Raw genomic sequence first — 15,442 nt, forward strand, 5'->3', positions numbered from 1 at the left:
AAAGGAACACATTTCAATTAAAATTTGTTGTGTGTCACTTGCAGTTATTCTACTGCTTCTGAGCATGATTGAAAACTGGTGTAAATTATATTGTTTCCCATTACATTAACAATTTGTGTACTGCATGAATCCATTATATTCAAATGAAACAGATGAGGACATACATTATTTGTACACAATGTGCTGTAACAAGCCCAACACTGCAGCTGTTGTGGCACTATTTCCACTTTAGTTTTTTGTGCTTCAATCTGTCTTCAATGCTCTCAGTCTACTGATGTTATCTCCTCCTGTCAATGCAATGTGCTATTATTCTCTTTTGGTTAAGAATACTCAATCATGTTGACTTATGAGCAGACTTACTCTATTGTAATACAAAACATGCAAGATACATGTGCAGAAAATGTGCAGTATGGCAGAGTCATGATGGTCATGGTCCAATGAGTCAATTTTGAAAGACACCATGGTGTAAATCACTAGACAGTTCAAGGGATTTTTGTGAGATCTCAACATAGCATATGGTGACATACCCTATTGTTGTGTGTTACAACGACTTAACAGAGGCAAAGTTCTCAATATATTTTTCCTATTTGGAAAGAAATCCCCTATTTATGGAAATTAAAGGAGAGACACAGCTAACACTCAATGAAGACAAAAGGATTGTAGACTTGGCCTTTCTCACTGATAGCATAGGGTACTAAAATCACTTAAACGAGTCACTTCAAGGAAATGATCTGCTTATTCCTAGCATGTATGACAAAATAAATGCATCTTATACTGGACCTTTGGAAATGTAGTTAGAACTCACTGATTTGCAAAACTGCACTCAGGGATAGATATTAAAACACTACCAATTTGTTAAGATGGTACCATGATGTTCATGCAGAAGAGTTTCCAAGGCTACACACAAATATGGCTAACATTATTTCTGTGTTTGGTTTGGCACTACATATTTGTGTGAACAAGTGTTTTCCATTATGAAGAGAATAAAAACAGTAGAAAGGTCCCCAGAGATGATCCACCACTGAAAAGTTTTCTGTGTCTTGCACCAACAAGAGGTCTCAGCCCAAATATTTCATATTTTGTTCTAAAAAAGAAATGTCTTGTTTCACAAAAATAACAAAATACATTGATAAGACAAAACATTATGAGTAATGCCCACCACAATGTTGGATGTCACCTGGTGGTGTTGTGGGCACATGACAAGGTAAGAAGTGTGTAAGGCTGTGTCCTATGTGAGCGACAGAAGTGAGCGACAGCGCGCGACAGCTTGAGGCGACAAAACACAACCGCAGGTGTAGTTGCGGATGTGTCCTACATGAGCAACATCTGTGTCGCTGCCTGTCTCACACTGCAACTGGCGACATTTGAATTCAAATGTGTTTGAATCTTGCTACTGCAGCACATGCGACACGGAGTGACAGCCACATGTCTTCTTGGCAAAGTAGTGGAGCAGACGCGATGGCAGCTACGAATTACTTAACATCCGATGTTAAGAAAACTATTAGGTGAATAAATCTGATTCTTCTGCAACCTATAGCTTGATATCCTTAAATGATAAATGTTAGAATTTATTATCGTTATTCATCATAATTACTGTGCTGCATGAAATTGAGAACATGGCTGCACGAAATTTTTAAGAATTTGCAGAGGTAAAGTCACACTGTGTAGACTTTCCGTATAGTTCATTTAAGGCCTTACATTATTGTGTATGAAATGTAACCAATATATCTAATTTGTATTTAAAGTTGAGACCAGAATGATATCTCTTTTTCATTCTTGAGATATTGGTAGCGATATCCGCAGACGGGTCGCTCGCCTGAACCTTTCCTGCTCTTCAGGAATCAAGTGGTCGTAAAAATCGTCGTACCTCATAAAAGGTTCAAGATGTTGAAATGACGATTTTTGGAAATGACAGCACACAGAAAGGACTATTTTATCATATGATTAACACTTGATACGTTTTTGTAAACATGTGAGCAGAGCGAAAAGAAGACTCCCTATAACCTATGCTATGAGGTTTCATCCAAATTTTGATAGGCAAACAAAGGGAGAGAAAGAGGTAAACGGAGTATCAAAGTGACCAGCATGTGGTCTAGTTTGGCATGAAAATATTTAACTGCTTCAAAGTAATCACAGTAATGAAAGAAAACTTAATAAGCTGAGGAAAAATTGAAATATTTCTCAAAAGCTGCTTTAAATGAAGTGTTAAAAATGTCATCTGTTCAAGACCTAGCTATTTCTCACATAAAAAGACACATTGGTGTGGTATTTAAATGTCAAATAGGCTTTCTTCAAATCAAGTAAGTCAGGAAGGCTAAGGAGTCAGTAAGATCATGCTTTCTGAATGAAAATTGAAATTAAAAAATGGAAGAAATCACTCAAATATTTTATGAAATTATTCATGTAAAAGAAATAAGTAGATCAGGGAAACGTTCTATGTGCCTCTGAATGATGCTCAAAATCATGAACAGAAAATGAGGTGCACCAAATGTTTCCACAATATTTTTGATTTCATACTTTTAGACAAATCATTACACAAAACGTTTGACTTCCTTTGCTGATGATTCACATTCTCAACATGAAATATCTGTAGAATTTCATGGTTCATTGTAATTTATTGAGAATTAAATGTGTGTGATATACTGGGATAGGTGTGAAGAAAAAGTTCTTTGGCAAGACCTTAAAAATATACTTAGCGATGCAGTGAAGACAGTACACATAAAACTTAGTATACAGAATCGTAATTGAGTCAGTAATAATATGAGAATTGCCGGGAATCAAACTCAGGTCCCTATCCTCGCACACAATTACGAGCTGTATATGCTACCCCTACACCACAGCTACGTATACTCCATGCATATCATTCTTTGTGCTTATGTTTGTATTTAGCATAGTCAGTCATGTAATAGTCACTCCTCCACATTTATTGGCTGTTAAAATTTCTTGATCATATAAAAAACATTGGTATTTAATTTATTGATGAGATAGTCGAATGCTCCTCTACTCATTCACGTGTATTCAAAGAACTTGTCTGGTGATCTTTGTAGTTGACGATACTTATGAAATGCTCCATGGAGATTCCTCCATTTGTAAATTTCATGCAGAGCACTTTAGATTAGATTAGATTTACTTTCATTCCAATTGATCCATAGTGAGGAGGTCCTCCAGGATGTAGAACATGTCAGAAAAACAACAATACATGACAAATATTTACAACTCAAACAAATAAGCTACTCTCCAGCTACAGTATTCTACAGGTTAAGGACGCCATTTCATAGAAACATCTGGTTGGCTCTAAGCAGCCATCTTGTAGTGCGACATGGTCGCTCACACACAGGACACCCAAGGTTGTTGTCCATTGTTGCTGCTTGTCGCTGGAGTGTCACGTATCCAGAAGTCACTCGCTGTTGCTCACTTCTGTCGCTCATGTAGGACACGGCCTAAGACGAGCAGAAATGGATTGGGTGACACCCTTGCAAAGCTATGATCTACGAATGGAGAGATCGACTGAGATAAGTGACTTTTACAAAGGGCAGAGTATTATTATGCAGAGCCATGAATGAGAGTCTAAAAATGGTGAAGCTGGTGGAATGTTCACATGCTACTGTCTTAGCATCTACAGAAAGGGGTAGAAGGACAGTAAAATTGCCACTATGCACTAAATGGTTGGATGTCCATGACTCTTCACAGAACATGGGGATCAGAGGCTCATCTGCTCTCTAAAGTAGGATAGATGGAGATCTGTGGCATCTATACTGAAAGAGTACAGTGCTGGTGCACCCACAAGTGTTTTGGAGCTCACTGTTCATCGTACATTGTTGAACATGGAGCTCTGCAGCAGACCAAACCCACATGTTCACATGTTGATCCATCGACATCATCCATTATGATTGCAGTAGGCATGGGACAATCGGGATTCGACTGTCTATTGATGGAAACGTGTTGGCTCTTGAGGTGAATCACATTTTTGTTACACTACGTCATTGGTCATCTCCACGAACGCCATCACTGAGCTGAATGGGGGTTCCATATGTGCATCACACCACAGACGCAGGCTAGTGGGAGCAGTATTTGGCTATGGGAGACATTCTCCTGTACTTGCACAGAACCTGTAGTAGTAATCAAAGCCACACTGAAAGCTGTGAACCACCTGCATCCATTCATGCTTGAAGTCTTCCCCACCAATGATGTCATCTTTCAGCAATGTAATTGTCCATGTCTGGTAGCCAGAACCATGCTACAGTGGTTTGAAGAACACCACAGTGAACTCATGTTGATGTCTCAGTGACCAAATTCAACTGGTGTAAGTTGTATGAAACCCATCTGGGTCACTATCAGGTGCCATCACAGCATATGTAAATCAGTACGCTCTTATTTATGTGGATAACGTGATCTTTCCATAGACATCTAATGCTACATGCCTCCACAAACCCAACATCAAACTGTTAGAGTCCTGATATGTAGAATCAGTTACGTATTTCAATTCTGAGATGGACAAATGAGCTATTAAGGAGGTGGCCATAATGTTTTGGTTTATCAGTATATTACTATTCTTCACTTAGACTGAATTTTTCTTTTACACACATCCTGCTGCAATGCATTACTTGGTCTCCTCATAACTGGTTTTGTTATTTTCAGTGTTGACAATTTACACATGACCTGTTTTCCCATCACTGCTGTACGCAGGAAACTCTTCACTGCATGAGCGTGCACAGTTCATGCACAGTTGTGCCCACGTGTGCCCAACTCGCTTACCAGTGGGCATACTTGTTGGGACAGCCTTCTCTATAGACTACAAAATGAGCAGAAATGATAAGATGGAATTACAGATAAAATAATTTTGGTAATCCAATCCAAATAACTGCTGATAGAGGGACCTAAACTTCATATTTGAAGAATTCAAGAAGCTTGGCACAGCCAAAGGAAGTGAACATTTCTTAGTTACAGTTAGATCAGATTGAGAGAATCAACTCTATCTCGGCTACGATCATTACCACACAAACTGGAGTTAAGATGCTACACAAACTGAACTTCACATTACAAAATTATCAGAACTGCTGATGACATATCCATCAAGAGAGATTCCACAACTCTGCTAAAATTTTAATTTATGCTTTAAATATTATTTTAAGACAAGATTATTCATTCATTTGGAGAAAGATGCTAAATTACAACTCAGCAGGGTGCAAGGTCGAAAGAAATGGTGATCTTGTGACAACAAAACAAAAATGAACTGGACTAAAATTAAAGCTGAAGGCCAAGTATTCTTGTCCCTGTTAAGTCATGAAAGTTAAAACAAATGTTATGTATGATGTTTGATGAAAAGGCAACACCTACCAGGACCTAAGGACTACGACAACATGTGTTACAATTATGCAATGCTCCTCTCTGAATTTGTGGTTGAGTTAGACCCTCTTCTGACTATACACTATCACAGATACCTTGAACAAAAAACCATGTCCAGTTCTCAGAAAAAGGTGCAGGTCACACCTGTCTATAAGAAGAGTAGTACAAGCAATCCATAAAACTACCATTTAATATCCTTGGCATCAATTTGCTGTAGAATCTTAGAACATATCCTGAGCTCAAACATAATGACATATCTTTAATAGAATGACCAGTATGGATTTCAAAAACATCAATCATGTGAAACCTAACTCACACTTTTCTCACATGACCTACTGAAAGCTTTGGATCAAGGCAATCAGGTAGATGCTGTATTTATTGAATTCCAAAAAGCATTTGACTCAGTACCATACCTATGCTTATTGTCCAAGGTATGATCAGCTGGGGTATCAAGTGAAATTTGTGATTGGACCGAGGGATTTTTGGTAGGGAGGACGACACAACGTGTTGAATGGAAAGTCATTGTCAGAAGTAGACTTAACTTTGGGTGAATCCCCTGGAAGTGTGTTGGGACACTTGCTGTTCATGTTGTATATCAGTGATCTTTCAGACAATATTAATAGTAAAATCACGTCTTTTTGCAGATGATGCAGTTATCTGTAATGAAGTAGTATCTGAAAGTAGCTGCATAAATATTTAGTCAGATCTTGATAAGATTTCAAGGTGGTGCAGAGATTGGAGGCTTGCCTTAAGATGTTCAAAAATGTAAAATTTTACACTTCACACACACACACACAAAAAAAAAAAAAAAAACTGTATCCTATGATTATAATATCAACGAGTCACTGTTGGAATCAGCTAACTCATACAAATACCTGCCTACAACACTTTGTATGGGTATGAAATAGAATGATCACATAGGTTAAGTAGTGGGGATGTGCATTCTTACTACAAAGAAGATTGCTTAAAAATCACTTGTGTGACTGGTGCTAGAATATAGCTCAAGTTTCTGGGACCTGTGCCAGATAGGACTAACAGTGGATATTGAACGTATACAGGAATGGAGGCACAAATGATCACAGGTTTGTTTAATCCATAGGAGAGTGTCATTGGGATACTGGAGGAACTGAACTAGGAGACTCTTGAAGATAGACGTAAAGTATCTCAAGAAAGTCTATTAAGAGAATGTCAAGAACTGGCTGTAAATGTTTACTCTAGCAATATACTACAACCCCCTTGGCATCACTCACATAGGGATCAGGAGGATCAGATTGGAATAATTATTGCACACAGATGCATTTAAACAATAATTCTTGTCATGCTCTGTAAGTGAATGGAACATGAAGAAACAATAATAACTGGTACAGTGGGAGGTACCTTCTTCCATGCAACTCATGTTGGTTTGCAGAGTGTAGATGTAGATGTAGCAGTAGGTGTAGATGTAGAGGTAAATGTGGCTACTAATTATCTGAGTAGGATGATTGTCAGGAAGGCTCAATGTGGGATTCAGATATGGGATTTGAAGACCAATGAGACAAGTAAAGTGCCAGAAAAGTTTAATACTGGAAAGTAATTTTTGTATGTTCATGCACAAAGTAAGTTAAGGGAGAAGATAAAAGTTGCATTGTCCTGTTCTTTTGTTTATCATTAGACTTAGCACAGGTGGCGATAACAAATAGTTCGTGTGAAAGTCTGAACTATTATCCTACAATGCCATAAATAATAGATTTCTTGCAGTCCAATGAATCTAAACACGACTTCGTCCTTCTCAGTAACAAAGATAGAAAATCTACCCCTCAGTTTATTCATGTCTACCTGCTTCACATCACCAGATCCAAGTGTAAGCAAAAATAACACAAATGTGTGGCTCTGTGTGTGCCAGGAATCTGTAATTGTTGGCAACCAGAGGAGCAAATGGCAGATGACTAGTACCAGCTCCCTAGTGTCTGTGCAGAGACTGGGCTTGCATCTGAAGCAAACCTGAAATCCTCATAGATAATTCAGTCTAGAATTTTTGAAATCTGATGCACATGGAACAGAATGAAGCTTCTGTAAAACTGTGAAAAGCAGCTTCCAGTTCTTTCAACTCATATATTTTAATAGAGCTGGGCTTTTGAGATCTTTTATATATAACAGTCATGTTGGTTTTTGTTGACTATAAAGACTAAATATCTAAATGATGCTTTAAAATTCAAAATAGTGTCACTCAGTTGTGACTGTGAGAGACATAAACTTCCTGATTGAAAACTAAGATTCGCAATCTTCACACATTGTTCTATCACATTTAAGTGGGAACAGTAGTTGGCAGGTTGTAGTTGCAAGATTGGAAGTCAAAATATACAAAGTATTGTGTAAAACTTCCAAATGTGGATGATATTCTGTCCATAACAATGGAAAACATAATTTTACTTAATACATTCACTTGAGGGACAGTATATTCCTGTATAAAATTGCCTGAAAGCTGATTCCAACTTTGTATCTGAACCATCACTACCTAAGAGAGGAACACAAAAAATTAGCGAGATGACCACTGAGAAGTCTTTGTTTCAATAAAAGATGAGATGATAAGTAAATAGTATTGCACGCCATGTAAATGTGCTATCATCTGTACACTGACAAGTCTTGTGTAGTATTCTCCGCTAGTGATGGCTTATTTAGAGTTGCTGTTTCCTAATCCAGCAGTGGAAATTGCTTATATGATTTGTAGTTTTCAAGACATGGGCAATGTTTAATCACTGTAAAATTGAACGGAGACAGAATGACACACCAGTACTGCTAACAGACATAAGTAAAAGTAGAAAAAGCTATAGTAGCTTCTGGAACTGTTTAGTTCTTTCCACAGTGGAGAAAGAGGGAGAGGCTCGGGGAGATTCCAAGGTGGAATTTGTCACTTATATCCCACGTTGAGAGGGATCCACCTGTTGTGAAGGACAGAGAAATGGTAATACTTTGATTTCATGTTTGGGAAGATGGCAGTTCGAATTCCCGTTCAGCCATTCAAATTTAGGTCTTCTGTGATTTCCCTAGATTATTTAAGGTGAATACTGCATTGACACATGCTTGTACTCTATCTAGAAAGGCTGTGCGTACGAGTGCCCCATACTTGTGTGTGTGTGTGTGTGTGTGTGTGTGTGTGTGTGAGAGAGAGAGAGAGAGAGAGAGAGAGAGAGAGAGAGAGAGAGAGATCACCGTCAGAGTTTGTCAAGGGCTCCAGTCTATTTAAGGCTAGCCAAGCTATGCTCAGCCTCAATTCTCTACGTCTATTGCTACAGGTTTTTATGTACTTAATGATTGGCAATGACTGTGGCCCTGTTCCCCACGCAAATTTCTACTCTGGTTGGTCCGCCATTTATTCTTATGATGGCTGATTGTGTTATAGAGGAAATTTTACGTTGGTTGGTTCAACAGCAAGATCAATTCACTATGGTGTTGCACCACCAACCGTAGTTGCTAGCCAATCAAACTCAGTTACTTCAATCATTGGCTTCTGTTTTGTCTTGTCAGCATGCTCCTCTGTCTGTGTCACCTGCTGTTTTGCCCTCCACACCCATCATGGTTTATCCACCTCCTTTTTCCACATACAATGAGTCCAGTCAAGAAAGGGGCACATACAAGAAACATCTGTAACAACACTTGCAAGCTTTTAGTATTACTGACTCTATTTTTACTTTCATGGATATCACAAAGTTTCTTTCACCAGATGCTCCATCTAATCAATTGATTATTCTGATATATGAATCATATTCTAATCTTTTCACAATCACAAGACCAGCATAAAATACATTTATGGCAAGCTTTTATACACTTACGGGATGCTGGTGTCGTAGTCAGTGTTTGGTCTCTGCAAAAGGGCTCACACCTCTTGTGGAATGTGTAATCACCATTCACAATGTTCTCAGGCCAAAAACTCTTAAACAAACTAAGAAGATTCCTCAGAATGCTAAATTATTAACAGCAATACATTCCCTGGCTGATAAATTGCTGGCACTATTAACAAAACTGCTGAAAAGGAAAAAACACAGCAGGCTAAAAAAAGATACCTAAGAACCAGAGCAGGAGTGCATTCAAGAAAGTGAAGGAATACACTGCACAGGTAGTTCTGATGGCACTTCTGTAGCTTAAGGCACTGATGGTTCTCATGGTGGCACAAGTCAGGTGGCAGTGGGGCCATTACTCCAGCAGTTCATTGAGGATGCTTGGCAACCTTTAGCTTTCTTTTCCCAGCTACTTACAGATGCACAAAGGTCTTACAGGATTATTGACAGGGAGTTGCAAGCAGGGTATGCAGCTGTCCAACACTTCACTGATTTGATTGAAGCAAGAACTTTTATACATACACTCACCAACCACTTCTCTATTCAATAAAGGAACACCAAACAGCTCTCCCAGGTTGATTATGCATGTGGACTTCATATCACAATTTACAACAGATATGGACCACATAAGCACTTGCAAAAATGTAGTCACTGACTGTCTGTAAAGATGTTGCACAGGCTTGAAGACAGTAGAGTGGGATAACAATGTTGATGTGCAAGCACTAGACACAGAGCTACATGTCCTTCAGGGGCAGGACTGATTCATTTCAAACCTCAAGCAAGTGAAGAGACCATCATGCAGTTTAACACTGTGATGCAACACTTCACATGGTATGACTGAGGTTTTTGTAGCCATGGTTTTTTGGTGCAGCATTTTTGCTGTTTCCCATGATCTGTCTATATCCAGCAGTATGGGCTACTGTATCGCTCTTGACTAAGTAGGTGGTGTGGCTTGGAATGAATAAGGACTGTTGTACATGGGCAAAGCAGTATGATTGCTGCCAGAGATGCAAAGTGAGCGATGGACCAACAGGATCCATCATCACCCATACGGGGCAGGTTGGCCACATCAATGTGGTCCTCGTTGGTCCACTACTATACTCCAGTGGCTACTGTTATTTGGTTACCATAATGGACCATTTCATGAGATGGCCTAAGACCTTTTCCATTACCACAGCTGTGTTGAGAACACTGCTAAATGGCTGACTTCCAAGATTTGGCAAATCCAGACAATAACAGTTGGCAGGAATCAATAATTTGACACCACATTATTCCAGGAATTACTTCACCTGTGTGGTTGCACCCACATTCATACAACAAGCCACTATCCATCCAGCAATGGGATGGTGGAAAGACTGAAGGCAGTGCTGATATGTGATGTGTTTCATGGCTAGAGGGTCTACCAGCCTTCAAGCAAGATGTGGAACATATGATGGTGCCATTTGTTTGTGGTAAAGCATATGAAAACATTTACAAATGAGTGACTTATTCTAAATCAATGAATATGATTTCATGTAGGACCTGTGGAAATTACAGTAGTACATGTATCCTCTTCTTGTAAATATATATTATGTATTCTTCTTTTATGATGCTCTACAGCTTTGAGGATGTTCTCAGTATTGATCTATGCAACGAAAAGTACATCTTTCTAATCATACTCTGTAAATACGTTTCACTAAATTTTGCAGTTTTAAGATACCTAAACTTTATTTGCAGCAACTTAATTATAATTATATACAGTTTTTCTTATATAAAACAAAGATTCCAAGACTTACCAAGCAGGAAAGCGCCGGTAGACAGGCACAATTTGGTCTGCTTGTGTCTGTGTATGTGCGGATGGATATGTGTGTGTGTGCGAGTGTACACCATCCTTTTTTCCCCCTAGGGTAAGTCTTTCCGCTCCCGGGATTGGAATGACTCCTTACCCTCTCCCTTAAAACCCACATCCTTTCGTCTTTCCCTCTCCTTCCCTCTTTAATGAAGAAGCAACCGTCGGTTGCGAAAGCTAGAAATTTTGTGTGTATATTTGTGTGTTATTTTATTGTGCCTGTCTACCGGCGCTTTCCCGCTTGGTAGGTCTTGGAATCTTTGTTTTTAATATTTTTTCCCATATGGAAGTTTCTTTCTATTTTATTTTCTTACATAAACTTACATTTCAGAAACACTTCCTCCTAAACTGGTGTATCGAATACCTTGTGTTCCCAAATTACCAGAATCATCATCCAGTGCCTGGACCCATGCAACTGTTGTTCCTATAGCAGCATTTTCTTTGATAGATACCTGTCACAAAAATCAAACACTTTAAAGATTAAAGAGTATTAAAAAATTATTTGTCACTATAGAGAGATTGCAGCAAATTTTCATGGCACGTATTCAGTGAGCAAAAAATAAGATCGAAGAATAAAAGGAAGGAGTGGATAATACTCTTAAGCCAAATATTTATCTTGATATAATGATGGAGATGTGTACCTCTTCACATCCCATACAAAATCTTATTGTAATAAAAGAGTGCTAGAACGAACTAAAATAAAAGAGTATCTTAGTAGGTGCTCCTCCTGTAATTCATCAGAATTTTATAACTCAGGGGCATAAATTTTGATTAATGGAAACATTTATGTTAAATGTAATAGAGAGAACATTCCACGGGGGAAAAATGTATCTAAAAACAAAGATGATGTAACTTACCAAACGAAAGTGTTGATAGACACACAAACAAATACAAACACATACACAAAACTCAAGCTTTCACAACCCACGGTTGCTTCATCAGGAAAGAGGGAAGGAGAGGGAAAGACGAAAGGATGGTGGGCTTTAAGGGAGAGGGTAAGGAGTCATTCCAATCCCGGGAGTGGAAAGACTTACCTTAGGGGGAAAAAAGGACAGGTATACATTCGAACACACACACATATCCATCCGCACATATACAGACACAAGCAGACATATGTAAAGGCAAATAGAAGCCTCTAAGTTGATGCAATGGACCAGTAAGAAGTAGTACAATTCAAGTTTTAGTTATCGATTATTGAATTATTGGCTGGTTTTGGTGCATTGCATTTGACTGAGGACCTTCAGATTTTGCATGAACCAAGGTCTTGCACCCACATTACACGATAAAATGCAAAAAGTGTTAATATGTAGTAAAAACCTAAGAAAACCTCCCGTTTTCGTCATTTGCTTTCGAATCGACGTAATGCCAGATCGTCACATTGGAAGCTTTCGTTTGGTAAGTTACATCATCTTTGTTTTTAGATACATTTATGTTAAATGTTAGATTATGAGTTGTGTAAAAGGAGGTAATTGGCCTTTCCCATAATGTAACTTGAAACATTCCACCTCTCTGAAGGCTCTCCTTTATGATGGGATTTATTGAGCATGATGGGTGAACAGATGAATGAATGAATGAATAAATGCATGAATGAATACTGTGTTTCAAACTTACATTGTACACTGCTTTAGTGAATTCTGGAAAATTGTCATTCACATCTTTGATATGAACAGTCACAGGAACAAGACGATGCTTTGGACTGTAGGGCACTATTTCCTTTGCTATTAACGTGAAGTGCAGAACTGTAAAACATAACAACGTGTAAATAAATTTATTCTGGTTGTTTGTAAAATCAACATTTTAACTCACTGTAAACAGATAAGAACTACTGCAATTTTAACTGAATTACATTAGCCAATATTAGCAAATTAGATAAAAGCTGTGGCCATTACATAGCTCTGGTCATCTGATTCCTGGTAGGGATTAAGATGAGCCAGTGCATTAGGGCTGCCACTGATAACTAACTAATGTGAGACAGGCTATGTGGGGCTGTCTCATATAACATGACAGTATGAACTGCGACTGAAGGATGATGGTACACAGAAAACTGAAGCATCACTAAACATCACAGGAGAAGTGATATGTTACAGCAACAGTTTCTTACTTTTAAGTAAGACTTGGGACCCAGTGTTATCTGACATTAAAAAACAACGGTCTGTGGATGTATTGCCGGAATAAATTTTTTTATTTATTTTTATTTTTTAATTTTTGACAGCGATATCTCGATTTCGCCTGTTTCCATCACTGGCGGCGGGGTATGTCTACTGCGCTAGAGGGGAGTTACGGCACCTTCTCGCGCATGCGTTGTGGGTCTTCTGCGGCCTATACAGGGGCCGCCACTTGCGCTGGGAAGTCAGTTCCGGCGAGATCGTGCACCAGCACTCTCACCTGAAGATGGCGGCCAGTTGGACCGCAGAAAAATTGTGTCATGAAGACGTTTTGATCCGGCTGCATACCCGAGAAGAAAATTATCAGTTTCTATACAGTTTGGTAATATTGGTCATAAAATTAAACTAAAAGTGATCATAAATAAAGCCCCTTGGCCATTTGGCTCACTAGTTCTATCATCCAATAACACTCAAGCACTGTAAAGTCCTAGTCATGTGAAAAAGGGGCAGCAATAAACATAAAACCATTCTGATAGAGGGTCAGTAGTGTACATTGTCACAATGGCAAAGGACACCTGTATTAGTAGTAAAGATTTTGAAATGACTTTTGCCTTGATTCAACCACACACACCCAGAAGACTTTTCAATCCGAACATTTTGGATGCAGTTTGCACTGAAAAAACAGCTGCATTAAAATAATTTTACTTCTGATGTGTTCAATCTTAGCTTGCCATCAGGAAATAAAGATATTACTTACATCCAAATTAGATTATTTCATTACTGCACTCTAGGGATGGAGAAAACCAACTGCTTAAAACTGTATTTTCGTTCTGAACAACCGGTAATTTTCGGTATTTCTTTGGTATCGATTATAACAGGTAGTTTTTTTACTGATTACTGGGTATAATACAGGTATATCAATTTGTCATAATAGTGGTGCAAAAGTTTTTGGATTTTGAATAAAACTTTTAAAAATGGTTTCAGTAGGACATTCTGTGGCTTCTGAAAAACTGTTATCATTTTTGAATGCTATTATTTCTGATGAAAGGAATCCTCTTAGAGATCAATACATTATACAACAAGTATTTATGAACATATAGGATGATTAATATTGACCAATGGATTAATTCAGTATTGTAATTTTAACTACTGTCAGCTAATCGTTCCTGGTAAATGTTATATTTTGCCTAATATGTAAATTGTTCATCTGAATTTTTTGTAAGATCATATTTTGTTTTATCAGCATAAAATCAATTCTATTCAAATTCCCATTGAAAAGTAAGGACAAATATATGATTAACAAAACGGATTTTTCATTCAAAATAATTAAAGGAAAAGAACGCAACAAATTTTAAACAAATGCTTATTATTTGTCTGCCATTTTTATGAAACAGTAAATGGAAAAGGAAGTTATAGCAACAGTAATAAATTAAAAACTTAACAATTCATCACACTTTTTTAAGAGAAATTAGCTGCTATGCTGTCAGTGTCTGTATAATATGTATTTATCTATCTGGGAAATGGACATCTTAACACAAAAGATATAGTTCTCTGACTTCATTCTTGCATTTTAACACTGTCTATTCATAATACCCAAACAGAGCTATGATCCCATACTACAATATGATTTTTGAACAGAGAATTAGAAAATTGGTATCTATCAGTAGGAGAATACTTGTGAATTTTTGTAGTAATCAACCCTTAATTACTTTTTGAGAAAAGCAGTGAAAGATGCGTGCACTAAGTTTTCTTTTATTTACCTATTTCATTTGATATTTTGATTCTCTTTATCTTGAAAAATACAATGCAAAAGTCTGAGGGTGTCTTAGAATTTTTCAATCTTTGTTAATTGTTTACATTTATTGCTGGAAAAGATAAAATAAAATACTGAAAATTGATTATTTCAAACACCAGGTATTTAGAGTAAGTGAAACTGGTGATGGTAAGTATTTCTATAATCAAAAACCAGTTGTTCTAGCAATAACCACCATTCCTGCTGCTCCCTGATTCAGCTTGTTATGTAACCACCATGCAGAAATTTTGTCCACACTGCATATGATGTACATACACTTAATATATTCAATGTAGTCCACAGTAGAAACTATAAAACACATCCCAGTACAAAGCCAGGATAGATAAACGTGTATTTGGAGGTCATAGCATGAACTATGAATTGGTATGTACTGTTGAGAGGAACGATGTATCACCTACACTGGGTTTGTATTTGGCATATGTATTACAGTTCCTGCTGTTGTCTGCTATTCGTTTATTACATGTATGCATGTTCTTCAATAAGTCTCTTCAATAAGTCTCTCTGCCATGTATGTTTGTCTCACTGGATCAGGGCA

General features: G+C 37.8%; 1 protein-coding gene across 4 annotated transcripts in view; it reads right to left on the bottom strand.

Annotated features, from left to right (window-relative positions):
* Positions 1 to 15,442, bottom strand: part of LOC126267060 (cadherin-23-like) — a 458,700-nt gene that overhangs the window by 182,237 nt on the left and 261,021 nt on the right. For all 4 annotated transcript variants that reach the window (XM_049971900.1, XM_049971901.1, XM_049971902.1 and 1 more), the window contains 2 exons: positions 12,601 to 12,728; positions 11,314 to 11,441 (listed from right to left, as the gene is read on the bottom strand). In XM_049971900.1, coding sequence (XP_049827857.1) covers positions 11,314 to 11,441; positions 12,601 to 12,728 — 256 coding nt within the window. The remainder of the gene's footprint in view (positions 1 to 11,313; positions 11,442 to 12,600; positions 12,729 to 15,442) is intronic.

The sequence above is a fragment of the Schistocerca gregaria genome, chromosome 4 (assembly GCF_023897955.1).
Source record: "Schistocerca gregaria isolate iqSchGreg1 chromosome 4, iqSchGreg1.2, whole genome shotgun sequence".
NCBI lineage: Eukaryota > Metazoa > Arthropoda > Insecta > Orthoptera > Acrididae > Schistocerca > Schistocerca gregaria.